General features: G+C 40.2%; 1 protein-coding gene across 1 annotated transcript in view; it reads left to right on the top strand.

The window, feature by feature from the left end:
• Nucleotides 1-242: 242 nt before the first annotated feature.
• The window catches only part of HCN1 (hyperpolarization activated cyclic nucleotide gated potassium channel 1), a 241,984-nt gene continuing 225,971 nt past the window's right edge, over nucleotides 243-16,255 (top strand). The window contains exon 1 of the mRNA XM_040977681.1: nucleotides 243-719. Within this exon, the coding sequence (XP_040833615.1) occupies nucleotides 313-719 (407 nt within the window). The 5' untranslated portion in view covers nucleotides 243-312. The remainder of the gene's footprint in view (nucleotides 720-16,255) is intronic.

Raw genomic sequence — 16,255 nt, 5'->3', positions numbered from 1 at the left:
TCTCCCGCCAGCAGAGGGCAGCCGAGGGGAGACGCCGGCGCGCGAGGGCTGAGGCGGCGGAGCCTCGCCCCGTGTCGCCTCGCTCCGGCAGCCTCCGCGTCGCCAGCAGCCCCGCCGGAGCCCCGAGCGCAGCCGCTGAGGGCAGCAGCGGCGGCGGCGGGCGCGAGGCAGGCGCGCAAGCGAGCGGGAAAAGGCAGCAGCAGCAGCAGCAGCAGCCGCCGCCGCCGCTGCCGCCGCCGCCGCGACGTGTCCCCGGCGCCGGGTTGCCGGCGAGTCTGGAGCCCGCGCCGTCGCCCGCCGCGTCCTCCGGGCATGGAAGGAGGCGGCAAGCCCAACTCGTCGTCCAACAGCCGGGATGATGGCAACAGCGTCTTCCCCGCCAAGACGCCCGCGACGGGCGCGGGGCCGGCCGCGGCCGACAAGCGCCTGGGGACCCCGCCGGGGGGCGGCGGGGCCGGCGCCAAGGAGCACGGCAACTCGGTGTGCTTCAAGGTGGACGGCGGCGGCGGCGGCGGCGAGGAGGCGGCGGGGGGCTTGGAGGACGCCGAGGGGCCGCGGCGGCAGTACGGCTTCATGCAGCGGCAGTTCACCTCCATGCTGCAGCCCGGGGTCAACAAATTCTCCCTCCGTATGTTCGGGAGCCAGAAGGCGGTGGAGAAGGAGCAGGAAAGGGTTAAAACTGCAGGCTTCTGGATTATTCACCCTTACAGCGATTTCAGGTGAGGGTTTACTCCCCACCCCTGCACCCCCACATCCCCGGCCCCCCATCACCGGTCGCCGCCCCACCCTGCCGACCCGGGCGCGCCCTCCAACTCGCCCCGGCCCGTGTCCTCCTTGCAAAGGGGGCGCCCTCCCCGGGGTGGGGACGCGGAGGGCCGGGAGCAGCCCTGGTGGCGCCGACGCCCCCTGCCCGTCAGGCCGACACCTGCCGGGGACCCTCCGGCCACTCTGGCCGCCGAGCTGGGGCTGAGCGACGGGCTCCGGCGGACCCCGAAGTCCGGCGGCGCGCTCAGCAACTTGGAAGGGAGAGAGAGAGAGGAGGGAGGAAGGCCAAGGGTGACCTCCGGTGGGAGGATGTGAAGTTGGACCAGGGAAACTTTTTTTCCTCAGCCCTCGTCCTCGCGCCGCTCTGTCCCCTTTCCCCCGAGGGAGAGGCACACGGCTGGGGTCGGTGGAGAGGAGTTTTATTTCTGCTTTTCGGACGCGGATAGACTCCGAGCTGCCTCGCCGCGGTTCCCCCGGGAAGGGTGATTGGCGCTGGGGTTAGTGCCCGACTGGAGCGGTTTTAGGGGTGCAGGGGCGTTGACAGGAAGCTTCGGGGCTCCCTCACCGAACAGGGAGGGGGCGTTTCCGGAGCCCCCCTTGGTGAAAGAGAGTGGCGCCCATCCTTTTCTTGACCTTGGCTTCCAGGCTAGTTGAGACATCGGTTTCCCGCTCCCCAGCTCCGAGGAAGGGCTGGGGGAACTCGGAGCAGAACTGCCACAGGAAGACGTTGCTCGGGCTTGTGTGTGGCCCAAGTCTTCCTTCAGTTCTAAGCATGTTTGGGGACTGTCAAATGAAGGTCGTGAAGTAGATCCTCTTATTAGCGTGCGCACACTCCGCAGCCACGGCTGAATCAGCGCCGGAACAAGGCTGGACTTTTCCCCTCAAGAATCCCTAAACTAGGGAATCCTGAGGGCATTGGTCCATTTCTTGTCGGGAGAAAAAGTCATCCATAGGAGTTCTGTGTGCTTTCCAAGCAGGTTAATAACAGACTTCCGATAAACAGCACACGCACTAGTACGGAGAAAAGCACGGGTCTTGACTTGGATTTAGAAACTGGGGGAAATCGCCCTCAACTCCACAGCTTCCTGGGAGCTGTCCGCAGTTCTGAATGACATTGTCTGTGCAAAACCCATTCTTGGCCACGCAGAGCCTTGATTGATTGTCTTTGCCTAGCTCCGAAATACTGACGATCTCACGAATAGATAGCCTTTGCTATTTATGCGGGGAGTGAATGGATTTTAGGAAGGATACAGTTCTAAGGTGCTTATTTAGGAATAGTAGAATCTAAAGAAAGAAAAACCTGACGGCATAGCACACAGATAATTAAGAATTTGATTGGAAGAGTGTTCCTGTTGGGAACATCGTGAGTAATCAAACATGTCGCCTCCGTTTGGAAGATACGTAAAGATAAGCAAACTTCTACGTAGACATATCAGGTCGTCGTGCTCCTTAGCGTTTTAAAGGTTGGAATTTCAGTGTGGAATAATGCTTTTCCTCATTCATGAGTGGAAACAGATTGCAACTCAAATGATAACTTGTAAAGTGAAAATTCTTAGGTGAAAATAGCTTCATTCTTAATAACAAAGTGATATTTCTAGAAATACGAGGACTTGATCTTACTAGGCAAATAAAATGATACATTTATTTAATTTTTCACTCAAGTAATGCATGTGAATTTCTTCAGCAGTGTGAGAAGGACTGTACCGTTCCAATTTTAATGTGTGTGCTGCCGAAGCGAGCACAGCACTGCACCTTCCAAAATAGTGAAATATATCAGGCAGTGAAACTTTTCCTCACTTGCCATATACAAGCTTAGGGCCGCATTTAAGGAATTGTACTGGTGTGACAAAATTTTGGATGAAAGAAATTAATAAAAGCAAAACAGCCCCTGCTGTTTTCCAAGAGCCTTATGAGATGAACTATCTCTGTAAGAAGAAACATTATTACTGAAGAAACTGAAATCTGGCAAAGGTTCAACTTTACCCATTTTACAGAAATGGGAGATGATTTTAAGAAGAGCTGTTAGTCTTAAAAAAAAAAAAACAAGCTGCATTGGAGTAGTTTGAAATTTTGATTTTTCCCTAACATGCATGGAAAAAACAGAATGTGACAGTCATAAATTATTTAGATTTTTAACATCTGAACAATAGATTTGAAAAGTCATAATTGCGGAGTGCATTGATTTTGTAAAACAGCAAATTAAACAAGCAGCCATGTTCATATTTTCATTCAGAAAACATGTGTTTCTTATTTTCATGAATGCTTTTTATGATCTCAATGCCAATGTGAGAATGTTAGAATGATGTAATGAAAGACCAAAGACAGACTTGCGGCTGTGATTTTTTTTTCTTATAGGAATTTCACTGTGTTTTAATATATTTAGTTATCATTTGTTCACCTCAGGATTTTTTCTGAAGACTTTGAGGAAGATGATGTGTTACAATTCCAAATTTCACTTTTGAATAAACGTCCATTGGTGTCGGGGTGCTGGGGAGACATTAGAAATAAAAGTAGCCAGGGGATGTTTTTCCTTGATGCTTTCGTAAATCTTTGCCTGGATAGGTGTGCACAGGTGCTCTGTGGTCACCTGCTCCCTGCCGAGTCAGCATCAGCGTTCATGTCAGGGTGTGTTGTGCCTGACATTGTGGCTCCTGTTGTATTTTCCCTTCTCAAGATGATTGTTAAGGCTGGTTCCTCTCCACTTCCCTCCAGGGGCAGGAACGTGCTCCCACTGAGACTTCCAGAGAGCCAGCCAGCGCCTCCTTCACCTGCCTCAGCCAGGGTGTCTGGCTGCCTGCTTTCTCCTACCTTCTGTGAAACTAGGGCAGAGTATTTTCCTTCTCAGGAGAGGGTGCTGTTAGAAAACTTCAGGGAGTGAAGAGTACTCTGATAGCACCAGTAATGTTAGAATGATCTGAATTGAGAATTTAGTGAGGGAAAAAAAAATCTTGTGTTTTTGTTTATGCCATCACATAGAAGTTCCCAAACTAGGAGAAAAGGGATAGCTTCTTAGAAAAATTATGTAGATAATTGTGTAATGAATGCATGTTTTGGTATCATTGAATGTGAGGAATGCATGCAAAACCCACCAAAACGCAATGAATTTGGAGGTTAAATACAAATAATTTAAAAATAATAGCAGTAGAGATGAAATATTTGTTAGCTGAAATTTTGCTTTTTTTCCATTGATGAAAAAAGTGGTCCTGGCAAAGCATGGTGCTTTCACAGCCCACTGATAGTTTTGTAATCATTGTTTGAATGGATTGAAAAAAATATTTGAAATATGCTTGTAGGTTTTTTATTATGCAAACTGTTTACCCCAGAAAAATTTATCATTAGGCTGTTTTGTTGATTCTGATTATATTTTGTTGGCTCATGCTTACATAAGTATTTTTATAACAGTCATGTTCCTTTTCCATATATGTATGTGTCTGTCTGTCTATTTATCTATCTATCTCATAGACAAATGACAGTTTGATGTCTTGCCGATGGAAAGGGTAGATTTGTTATTTCTTATACCGTGATTTGTCAGTAGTGTGAGTGGCTGTGTGTGGAAGCTCCTGGTGCGGTAAGTACTCGAGGGCTCTAGAGACTGGACACAGGAGACACTTCCAGAGGGTAGCGCCATGCCTCGGTTCCTCTTCCTGACTCACATTGCAACCCAGCTGTATCATGTCAGAGGTCACTGATGTGTTCATTGGGGAAGCAGGACTTCACCCACATCATCCAGCTCATTATGGAGACAAGGACTGTTTCCTGGAGCTTCTCTCTCTCTCTCTCTCTCTCTCTCTCTCTCTCTCTCTCACACACACACACACACACACACACACACACACACACACACACTCCGGCCTTCTGGGATGTAAGGACCAGTTAGCCTATTGTTCTATTTTCTTTGTGCTGAGTGCCCCTTGTATTCTCTGAGTGATGCTTTGTTCCCTTTATGTATCAGTATCACCAAAACTAACCCAAATTTATTTCTGTAGAAGTTGAACTATTTTTTTTTTCATTTTGCTTCTTATATATTCAATTAAGTTGTTCTTAGTGGCCCTAGAAACAATTGTTACATACAATTCAGAGTAAAATTATTTGAGACTTTTTCCTTGGTGTACATGTAAGTTATAAAGCTTTAAACTTGGGTAAGTCACTTCACTGCTACGTTTAATGGTTGTTACAGAAGCCATACTTTAACATTGTTACAAGGCGATTTGCCCTTTTCCTCCTGAGCTGTTTTCCTTTTCAAATTACCTTTGGCAGTCTGGATATTTGGCACAGGGCTTAGGGTGTGTCTTGAAACACTAGATGTCATAGAAGTGCCTTTCCCTGTATCTCACCATCTCTTTCAAATAAAAATAAACAAATAGAACTTCAGACACTTAGTTTTGAGGGCTTGTTTTAAATTGAGAATCAGTGGAGAGATGCACTTTACTAATCACGTTTTATTATGTACATTTGCATTTATGAACTTTCGTGTTGAATAATAAGGAAAGAAGTTTAAAGGCATTGTAAAGATATAGTCCTGTTGTTATAACTTCTATCAGAAAAAAAATGAATTGGACTGTATATGTATGATTTTAAAAAGTCCAAAACAAGATCATCACTGAAAAGCTGTTTAATGATACTTTACATTGTGCACTATTCCACACAGTGATCCCATGTCCCAACATGAACACGAGATTGCCAATGTACCTTTGGCGTGATTAGTAGCTTCTGGTGGCTCTGGTGTAATACTTGCATCTAGAAAATAACACAGTTCATTTCCTAGAGACGAAATTAGATTTAAGATGAAGATGTTCAAGTGGAGCCCTTTGTAAGTTCAGTGCAAGTGATGGCGGATTATTAGTGCTTCACCGGAATGTTGCACATTCTTAGAGCCTGTGGCAAATTTTATCTTTTTTAAAGGTTTGTTTTTTATTCATTTGGAAGAAAGAGTGACAGAGAGGCAGAAAAAGAGAGATCTTGCATCTGTCTGGTTCATTCGCCAGATGGCTGCAATGGCCAGTACTGGAGCAGGCTGAAGCTGAGATCCCAGAATTCCACCTGGGTCTCCTATGGAGGTGATTTTTACTAACTTCCTCTGCTTTCCCAGATACATGAGCGAGGGGCTGGATTAGACTCACAGTACTTGGCATCTGAACCCAGCTCTGGTATGGGGTGCCAGCATTGAGAGTGTGGTTTAACCCAGTGTGTCTAAACAGTGGCTCTGTGTGACTGTGTGTGTGTGTGTGTGTGTGTGTGTGTGTGTGCAAGAAAGAGAGAGAATGAATGAATTAGGCTAACATTGCATGTGTTAGTTTTTTCTTTGGAAAATAATTTTCTTTGTGAAGGCATCATTATATTACAATTTTTCCAGGAAGAAAAACAAAACAAAAACAAAATAGAGGTTTTCGTAATTTACTTTCATGATTGTGTTTATTCTATTTTTTTATGTTCGTGTGTGTATAGTTGCTTGTATGGTATGCATATATGTCAAACTATTAAATGGGGAAGATCTGTACAGTTTTGTGCCTATAAAAACAAAGATGGAGAGAAAGAGACAGAGAAATTTTTCATCCACTGTTACATCTTCCAGATGGACACAATAGCAACTTTGGGCAAAACTGAAGCCAGGAACCAGGAATTTTTTCCTGGTATTCCACATGGTATCAGGGCCCAAGGACTTGGATCCTGTCCAACAGTTTTTTTTTCCAGACAGTTGGTAGGAGGTTGGATCGGAAGTGGAACAGTTGCCTGAAGTGGAACCAGTGCCCATATAGAATGCAGCTGTCAGACTACTCGCAGACTACCTGCTGTGCTAGAACCCCCACCCCCCAGTGTAGACCTCATTTAATTTTTAATACGTTAAAAGTAAGCTCGTTCCGCTCAAAACAAAGTTAAAAATTACTTGTAAAATTTGAACTTTCTTTAGTTCCATATTTGTACATTATTTTTTTCAGTTTTATTTTTCCACTATATCTGAAAAGTTTTAAATGCTGTGTAAATTCTGGGGGACAGAATTACTGGTTGTGAAAAATGTAGAGATTATGTATGTATTGAATTTATCAATTAATATTGATACTTTTGAGCCAATTTCTAAAATGACAAGAGTGATATAGTTTTCCCAAACATGGTGTTCCATGCGTAAACCGCTTTAAGGCAGAAAGTGTAACTTGTTCATACAGTTTCAAGAGCGATCTTAAAAAGCAAATATGATGATAGTATGAAACCTTAAAACCTTACAGTTGCTTATCATTGTTACTATTTTCTTTTTATCATTATTTTTAAAGCTTTATCTATTTGAAATCTGAGCTACAGAGAGACAAATATCACCCCACACACCACAGACATACACACACACACACACACACACACACACACACACACACACACAGCTTGTATCTGCTGGTTAAGTCCCCAGGGGAAGAAGCCCAGAATCTAGAGCTCCATCCAGGTCTCTGAAATGGGTAGTACCCCAGAAACAAGGACCTCTTCTGCTGCCCGCACAGGTGCATCAGCAGGGAGCTGGTGCTTAAACTGGCAATCTGCCCTGGGATGCCAGCTCTGCAGGTGGCGTCTTCACACACAGTGCCACAGTGCCCGTGCCTTGCTGTTACTGCAGAAAGCCTTTGAGAAACGCTTTGTGCTTTGATCCTGCATCATTCATCCTGCCTTGTGGCCTTATCACATGTTCCTTGCTCCCTCATTCCATCATTGTTGTGTTCCAGCCACGTAGAATTATTTTCAGCTCCCAGAAACAGCAGAATTCTCTCTTGCCACAAAGATTTTGATGTGACATTTAACTCCACTGTCTGAAATTCTGTTTTTACTTTTCATCACTCCCTAGTTGTTACTCATCATTTAGGTTTCAGCTTAATCATTGTGATCTTATCAAAATTGTTTTTATGTGTGTTCCTCCACTAGAATTTAAGTCTTGTTGATTCATCGGTCTTATGCAGTTTTACTTCCCCTACGCTGTGAAAATGTACATAATAGATTTTTTTCTCTGCCAGGCTTTCTTGCTCTTCACAGCTTTTAAAATAACTCATGTATTATAAAATTCACTCATTTTAAAGCATAGAATGCAGCATTTCTTAGTAAGTTCTCAGAGTTGTGCAGCCATCAACCACCAGCGATCCATTTTAAAACGTTTGATCGCATGCGTTAGCACCCACTCCTCTGTTGCCCCTGCTAACCCTAAGCAGTGATTCATCTGCTTTCTGTCTCTGCAGATTTCTTCTAAAAATTTTTGAACATTTTGTGCCAGTGGCATCAAACAATATATTGCCCTTTGCCATTGGCTAGTTTACTTGGCGGTTTTTCAAGATCCATCCAGGCTGTGTTGTGTTTATTGTTTGTTTGCCTGCTCTCCGTGGCATGGGTGTACCATGCTTTATCTGTTCAGTACTGGATGTGCAGGTGGGTTGTCTCTATTATTTTGGTATGGATGTTACTGATAATGAGTGTTCCTACATAGGCTTTAAAGATGGATTTTGCTTTATCTTGGTACTAAAATTGCTGGGTCAGTATAACAGTATTTTATTAACTACTTTGAGTTAATGCTCAAATAATTTGTTTCTAGTCAGAGCAAGCACATATTTAATCTGAAGATGATGCAGGTTTCATCTTGCCTGTCCACAGTACCTGGTATCCTTTCCTCCGTGCCAGCTGCAATATGTGCCCCAGCTGTTCTGTTTTCCTTCAAAACCTACAGATATTTGTATGGAACTTCTGAGAGATTAAGTACTGTGAATACAATGATGTGGATGTATACACAAGGTAGGGTGGGAATGCATTTGTTTTGAGTGGTAATTCTGTTACTCTCACTTTATTCTTTTTTGCTTCTTTTTATTATTATCATTTTTATGATACAGTTCCATAGGCCCTGGGATTTCCCTTATCCCCACTCCCACTTTATTTTTAACATTATACATTATCAACATAAATAACTCTCTAAGCCTTCAGGGAAACAGCATTATTAAACATAATCATTTATACTTCCTTCTTCTTAAAATCACTTCAAAATACTCACCAAAAAAAAAAAAAAAACCCCACACCAACACACAGACCAGTAGAAGAAAGAAGCGAGAACAGAGAATTAGATACCCAGAAAACATTTTGAAGTATATAGAGCTAAGAGAGAGACTGTTGTACTTCCTTAATTCTTCATCGATTGCACCTCAGAAAAGTTTCTGGATGTGAAACTGTCAGTTGAATAGTTCCAGGAAAAAAAACAAACAAAATCCTATTGAAAACAGGGTGAAACAAGGAATCTGTTTAGTAAATGCAGAGCTCTCCGTTTGTCTGTTAGAATGCTTGGGACCAGGGCAGTTCTCCCCTAGGCCGGAAACAGGAGGACAGGGCTCTGCTGGGAGACATTTCAAAGTCTGCAGTGGAAGACTGAGAACTAATTTCCTCAGTTATCAAATTAGGAAAAAAGAATGAAAAGGAGGGAGGAAGGAAGGAAGAAAAAGACATAGGATACCATTTATAGCACTCTCTCTACACATATGTGAAGCTAAGATTTTCAGAGTATATATTTAGAGAATGTTTTCTTAAATTATTCATATGCTTTAATTCTGTTTTAATTTTACTTTTATAATAACATTTAAATAAGATTAAGTGCAGAGCAGAATTGCAAGCCGTCATGTATTAAAGATTTGCTAATGCATCGCCAAGACTGAACACACTATAGAACTATAAAGTATATATCATAAGTGATATAGTATTTCATTTTCTTATTTAATTTTTTTGAGAATTACAGAAATGGAAACAGTAATAGAAAGAACTGCCTTCCTCTAGTTCATTGCCAGAATGTCCCCTAAAGTCAGGACTGGGCTGTGGATGGAGCTAGAAGTCAGAAACCGAACACAGTTCAGGCTTCCTATATAAGTAGCCGGAACTCAGTTCCTTAGGGTGTCACTCACAGCCACGCAGGTGTGCATGGTCACAAATCCAAATTCCGGAGCTGATGCTAGGGGATTCTGATGCAGGAGGAGGGGCTCTCAATTGCTAGGCTGTGTACTTGCTCCTGCGATTTTCTTTTTCCCTTTAAGAAGTGAAAGGCAGGGGAAGCCCTGATGTACAGTGGTGCTGCATACATGTGGTATGTGAAATAGGTCTCCTCAGGAGTCAATTAACATCGGGAAACTTCTCATGCTTTCTCATTGCACACACACACACACACACACACACACACACAGATGTATTAATTTTAAACTGGTATGGAACACTTCAGTATTGAGTGTCTGAAAATAGCTTTTAGGGGAGATTCTAATGTCATTGAGTACAAGTACTCTTCTCAGTTAATCTTCTTCATAACGTTGCTTAGTTCAACCATTTGGATCCCATTTCAAGGAAGTTAAATGTTATATATGAGGCAAATAAGATGAATCATAACCTCCTGAATTCTGCCATTTCATTTTTCCTTGTCAAAGTTAATAGTCATGAAAAATTGCTATGTAGAACTGTAATTTAAGAATTTTAAAAGCATTACCAACTTGGCAGAATGGATTTGAAAATCTTTCTTAGATCATTCTTAGAGCAGATGTCACTTATCTTGCAGAATGTTTTAGTAGCTTATTAAAAAAGGAGAATGTATTTGGTTGTTTGAAATACATGAACAGATACTGAAAAATGAATATTTGAAGTCACATATTCAGTATTTATGGGAAAAACTCAGTTTCCTTGATTTTTCTATAGAAGAATGATTCACTTCTTAACTAATTATGTTTAAAAGTGTCGTCTCTGAGCAATAAGTTTGTTATTACCTGTAAGTGAATTAGGATGAAGAGAGGAAGCTGATATACAGTCATATATTTCCAAATATATGGTAGAAACATCCAGCAATCATTCTGTGTTTTTTGCATAATATAACTAATCCCTAGTTGTGTTTATTCTAAGTATTGGTTAATCATTCTTGAGGTTATATCTATGTCAGTTAATTTTCAGGCTTGTTTCCAAAGTCAGTTTAAGTTATGCACTTATGTCCTGAAAAATATATATCCTCACAGTATTGTTTCTCTGATGGCAACATAGTTTTAATTCTCTTCAAGCACATTTAGTTTTGGAACCCAGATTAAAATGCTTTGAGCTATCTAATATGTAATTCAGAATTAGAGACACGGGACCCGTGCTGTGGTTTACTGGCTGAATCCTTTCCTTGCAAGCACATGGATCCCATGTGGGTGCCAGTTCATGCCCCGGCTGCTTCACTTTCCATCCAGTTCTCTGCTTGTGTCTTGGGAAAGCCATCAAGGTTGGCCCACGGCCTAGGGACTCTACATCTGCATAGGAGATCCAGAGGAAGCTCCTGGTTCCTTGGTTTGGATCAGCTCAGCTCTGGCCATTGTGGCTACTTGGGGATTAAACCAGTGGGTCTACAAATCTGCCTTTCCAATAACAACAAAAATAAACAAATAAAAACAAAAGAGACATCAAAATAGTGGAGGGAAGATGCAAGCATAATTTTTTTTTTGGGGGGGTCTGGATAGATAATTTAAAATTAGTGCTGAGGCTGCAAATATTTTCCTGGAGAGGGGAAGAATTTCCGGTCAAGCACTACTGTTGTTTTGAGGTTAGATACTTGCTCAGCGTGAATGGACTATTGATTTATTTGTTCTGAGTGGATCAGTAAGTATGAGAAGACAAAATATTATAACTAGAAGTATGCTGTACAATGGCTGATTATAAGGTAGGTGTTTTAAAACATATCAGCTACTTTTCGATATAGTTATATTTATGATAAATCATTGATGAATAATGAAAAACACTACTTTTAACAAAAGCTGAAGATATAAACTCTATGTTTCAATTTGACATTTGAATAATGATGGTAATCACCTAATTTTTATCATTTTGCAGTCAGGTTAACTTCAAAGTTAGGTTTCGTGTACAAATGGTAAAAGCAGCTGAAACAAAGTTAATAGAAAAATAGAAAAGTATTTTGTTATTAAAATATTATTGTTATTAATAATATTTTGAAGCAGATTTTTAATATGATTCTGAAGATTGCAAACTGCCACCTTTCTATAGGCCAGTTTGACTTTATGTATAAAGAATTGTTGAAAAAGTATGGACAGTTAAGTTAGCTTAGATATATGTGACAAGTTTGTGGATACAAACAAAGATGATCCTTGCATTTTTTTTCATAATAATAAAAAAGAAGAAAGAATACAAACCTGTTGTAAAGGCCTGGTTGTCGGTTGATAACCCTATCTCTACCTTGCTTTTTCTTTGTAGAATTTATCATAATCCATCATACCAAATGTTTATTTAATGCTTGTCGTATCCCATTTAGAATTTAAGCATCACCAGAGTGAAGGCTTTTTATTAACTACATTCCTTGTGCTCGAAATAGGCACTTAATCAGTTTTAGTAAATGAAGAGAATTATGGGAACAGTATGCTCACCGCTGATTCTGATGTACATTCCCAAAGGTTTTTTTTTTTTTTCTGTATGTTTTACAAACACTGAGATAATTTAATTTGGTGCAGACCATTTGGTTTGCTTTTTATCTCTTCACAAAAGTATGTGGTTGGAAAGATCAAGATCTAAAACCATGAAGTAAATATTTGTCTAGATTCATTTATTTATTTCAAAAGAAGGGTTACAGAGATAGAGAGTAGACCAAGACACCTTCCATCCTTTAGTTTACTCCCAGATTGTCTCAGCGGCCCAGGCAGGGTCTGGGATGGGCTGGTTGGAGCTGGGTGGAGCCAGAAGCCTGGAACTCCATCTAGGCAGCTGGGACCCATCTGCCTGCCTACCTACCCATCTCTACCCATCTCTCTCTCTCTCTATATATATATATTTCTATAAATCTGCCTTTTAAATAATAAAAAAAGAGCTACAGAGTGAGGAGAGAGAGAGACAGACAGAGAGAGAGAGAGAGAGAGAGAGAGAGAGATGGGTAGGTAGGCAGGCAGGTAGAGATCCTCTATTTTCTGCTCCTCTCCCCAGATGGCTACAACTCTGGTTGAGAAAGGTTGAAACTGGGAGTCCAGAACTCCAGCTCAGTCTTCCACAAGTGGAAGGATTCAGGCACTTGAGCTGTTTATCAGTCCCAAGTGTGTTAACTGGAAACTGGATTAGAAGTGGACTACCTGGGACTTGAACAAGCACTCTGCTTTGAGATGTGGGCATCACAATTAATGAATTACATTACTGTGGCACAGTGCTTGCCCCAAAAATACTTAAATTTACAAATCGAAGTGGGGACACCCAACTACACAATTTAGGGACACACGACTATGTTGATACTATGGGAAGATTCAAGGAATCCACTCATGAAAATCAACAATGCTGCTAATATGGAGTGGAAAGGGGCAGATTGGTACTCAACTCCTTGAAGGCTTTCTTAGATTGATGCCAGAATTCTGTCTATTATCCTGGATGGAGATTTTCAGAGTATTTCATATATAATAAATCACTATTTTGTGTGGCTTTTTGTATAAATCATATTTTGCAACAGAAAGGAAGGAGGAAAAGGGAAGGGTCTTAATTTTTAAAAATAAGAATTAAATTATAATGAAAGAACTACAGGAGTACTATTCATCTGTTTGCTCCACTCATGTATCTGATTTATATTTGCAGCAAAACCCTAATCATGTTAAGTAAAAGCAACTTGATGTATGTTTCTGATGAGAAAATGACCAAGCCCTAGCTCCAGAAAAGTCAGAATCTTGGTTCTCTTTAAAACTTGATTTGAATGTATTTGTTTCTCTCTTTTGAAGGGAGCAGAATTGTGGTTACCAATATTTTTGCTTGTTTGTTATTTGGTTGATCCAGTTCCAGTAGAAAGGAGACATTTTATAGTGGAATAAATGGTGACTACTAAATTCAAATGTATTTTGCTCCCATTCATTTGGTAATTTGAAATAAGAGGTGTTCAACTTATTTGAAGCTATAGATTTTGAAAGACAAATTCATATTATAATGATGTTACAGTAATAATATAAAATCTGGAAGGTGCCTAAAAGTTAGCCAATAATTAATAAATATTAAATTTGCTTTACACTTTGTTACTATATTAATGCTAAAATACAGTTCGAAATAAAGAAAAAATAGTGGGTTAACTAAAAATATGGTATCCATTTAAAAATTATTAACTGGGTGCTAGGTGATTTTTTTCCCCTGTAGTTTGGAAGCTTATATAAAAAAACATGAAAGAATGTCAATCTTTCAGGGGTTTTGCTGTTAAAAAGTTAATAGCCATTTAATTTTGTACCTCTATGAAAAAGAAGGGAATGTGGGGAAATACATAAAATATTATCATCATGCATTTTAAATTCTGTAATAGTTAAGAGAAGTTAAAGTTTTAAAATTTCTAATTATGTATTTGCAGTCATTTTGTTTATTTTTGTTCATTCTGTTTACTTATTTTGTATTCCACAAATAAAATACTGTGGTGTGCACTGTTTTAGCAAAGATGTAATTGCTTGGTCTGAGCTTTGTGTTGTCAGTTGTTAAGCCATTACTCAGGATGATGGAATCCCACTTTGAGTGCTTGATTTGAGTGCTGGTTGCTCCACTTCCAATCCACTTTCTTGCTGGTGAACATCTGGGAGCCAGAGGGCCCTTGCCACTTCTGTGTGAGATCTTGGAGGGAGTCTGATGTTCTGCCTTGGACCTGGTCCAGACCTGGCTGTTGTGGGAATTTGGGAGTGTGAACCAACACGTAGAATGCCTCCCTTTCTCTCTCCCTCTGTCGCCTCTCTTTTCTTGCCTTTCTCCACATTTCAAATAAAACCACCACCGCCAAAAACAAACACTGCCTTGTGAAAAAGTGATTAGTTTGCTGGTGGTGAAAACACTTAAATCCTTTTTAGTTTATCATTTCATTGTTGATACAGCAAACATAAAGCATTTTCAGGCTTATTTAAAAAAATCAAATTATTTCAGAACTGTTTACTTAGAACAGAAAAGCATCCACTGAAAACAGCAAGGGAATTTACTTATTCACTGAAATATGGACGTTATATCTTTCCTGTATAAAAACCAATATGTATTTCTTCGGTGTTAATAAATCATGTTGGAAACAGAGAGAGAAGCTCTTAACCTACTTTCCTATCTTCATTTTTTCACTTTATCATACTTGTTAATTGCCTGGGTGTCCTTTAACTATCTATTTCCATGATTCTTTCCCAGAGGCTTGGTTTAATTTTAAAAGTGCAGTGCATTCAGCCCTAATTATGTGAGAGCTCACTGCTGGCAAGCAGCAAGTGATAGGAATGACCAAAACGTGTTCTTGAATCAGTGTCATAGCTGCCACGAGCACCTTGCCACAAACATCGAAAGACTAAGGAATACAGCTGTGGAAGGGGATAGAAGCTGGTGACATTTGAAGAATGTCACCAGTAAATCTGATTTTCAAATTATTAACTTTTATACTTTTTTCATTTTTAAACAATTTCATTTATCAAGCACTTAAACCAATTAAACAGCCAGACATTTAAATTTCTGTACTGACCAACATCTAGACATGAAGTGAGTCCATTACTTTGTCTGAGTTAGAATTTAAGTTCACAAAATATCTCACATGGCTTGAAAAACCATCATTTTCTTAGAAATGTATATTTCTATGTTGGCTTAAAAATCCACAATACACAGAAATTTTAAGTACTCTGTCAAGTTATTTTAACATAAATATAGTGATATAACTTCTATTAAAATATTTTTGAACTGGATACATGGGAAAAGAATGCTTTCAATGGAATATTCTACTGAAATGCCCAAAATATAGTATTATACATACTATACATGTAGTTTGATAAAAAATATTTTCCCCTCCAAAAAAAATTATCATTTAATTTCATTTTTCTGTGAACTATGTAGTACCCTTTGTATTATCTCATTCAGCCTGTAGAGTAATCTGATGGCAAGCACACTTTGTATCTGATTGGATCCCAGGAAGCTGTACTAGCTGAAAGTTGGATGTTCAGATCACTTGCAAATGGTGCTTGGAACTCAGGGTTCTGGGACAGAGTTCTAGAATCTTTATTGCTTTTTAATTTTGAGTCAATAGTAGGTTGTGTTACTCAGTGTATTGCTCTGACATTATGAGAAATATACTTTTTGATTTATTTTTTATTGTCTTGGCTATATGAATTCCAGTTATTTAGATTATACTCACAGAAGAAAATGCTTTCTTATTAGCCAGCTATTGGCCACAGTTTTCTGCAGCTTCATTTCTAGTTCATCATTCTGCGTAACATATTATATTTCAAAGGCTGATTATTTCATATGCTCATTTGCTCTTTCAAAGAGCTTAATATTTGGCAATAGAGTTAAAGGTAAATCTTCAAAATATAATTGTTCTTGTCCACTAGGTTATGTTAAAAAAAAACTGTGAAGACTTCTTTTATCTCTTTTAAGTTTAATACTGCAGAAAATGTAAGAACCAATGAAGATAGTCCTCCTGGAAGTACTTTAAATTTCCTTTCCTGATGTATTTTGTCTTTGCTTGGATACTTATGCATAAAAATTTGCAGTGTATTTAAAGTGATAACGAAGA

This window comes from Ochotona curzoniae, unplaced genomic scaffold, assembly GCF_017591425.1.
Source record: "Ochotona curzoniae isolate NIBS_2020 unplaced genomic scaffold, NIBS_Ocur_1.0 contig_2754, whole genome shotgun sequence".
NCBI classification, from domain to species: Eukaryota; Metazoa; Chordata; class Mammalia; order Lagomorpha; family Ochotonidae; genus Ochotona; species Ochotona curzoniae.
Note: the sequence above shows the minus strand (reverse complement) of the source record. Positions and strands in the feature narration are given on the sequence as shown.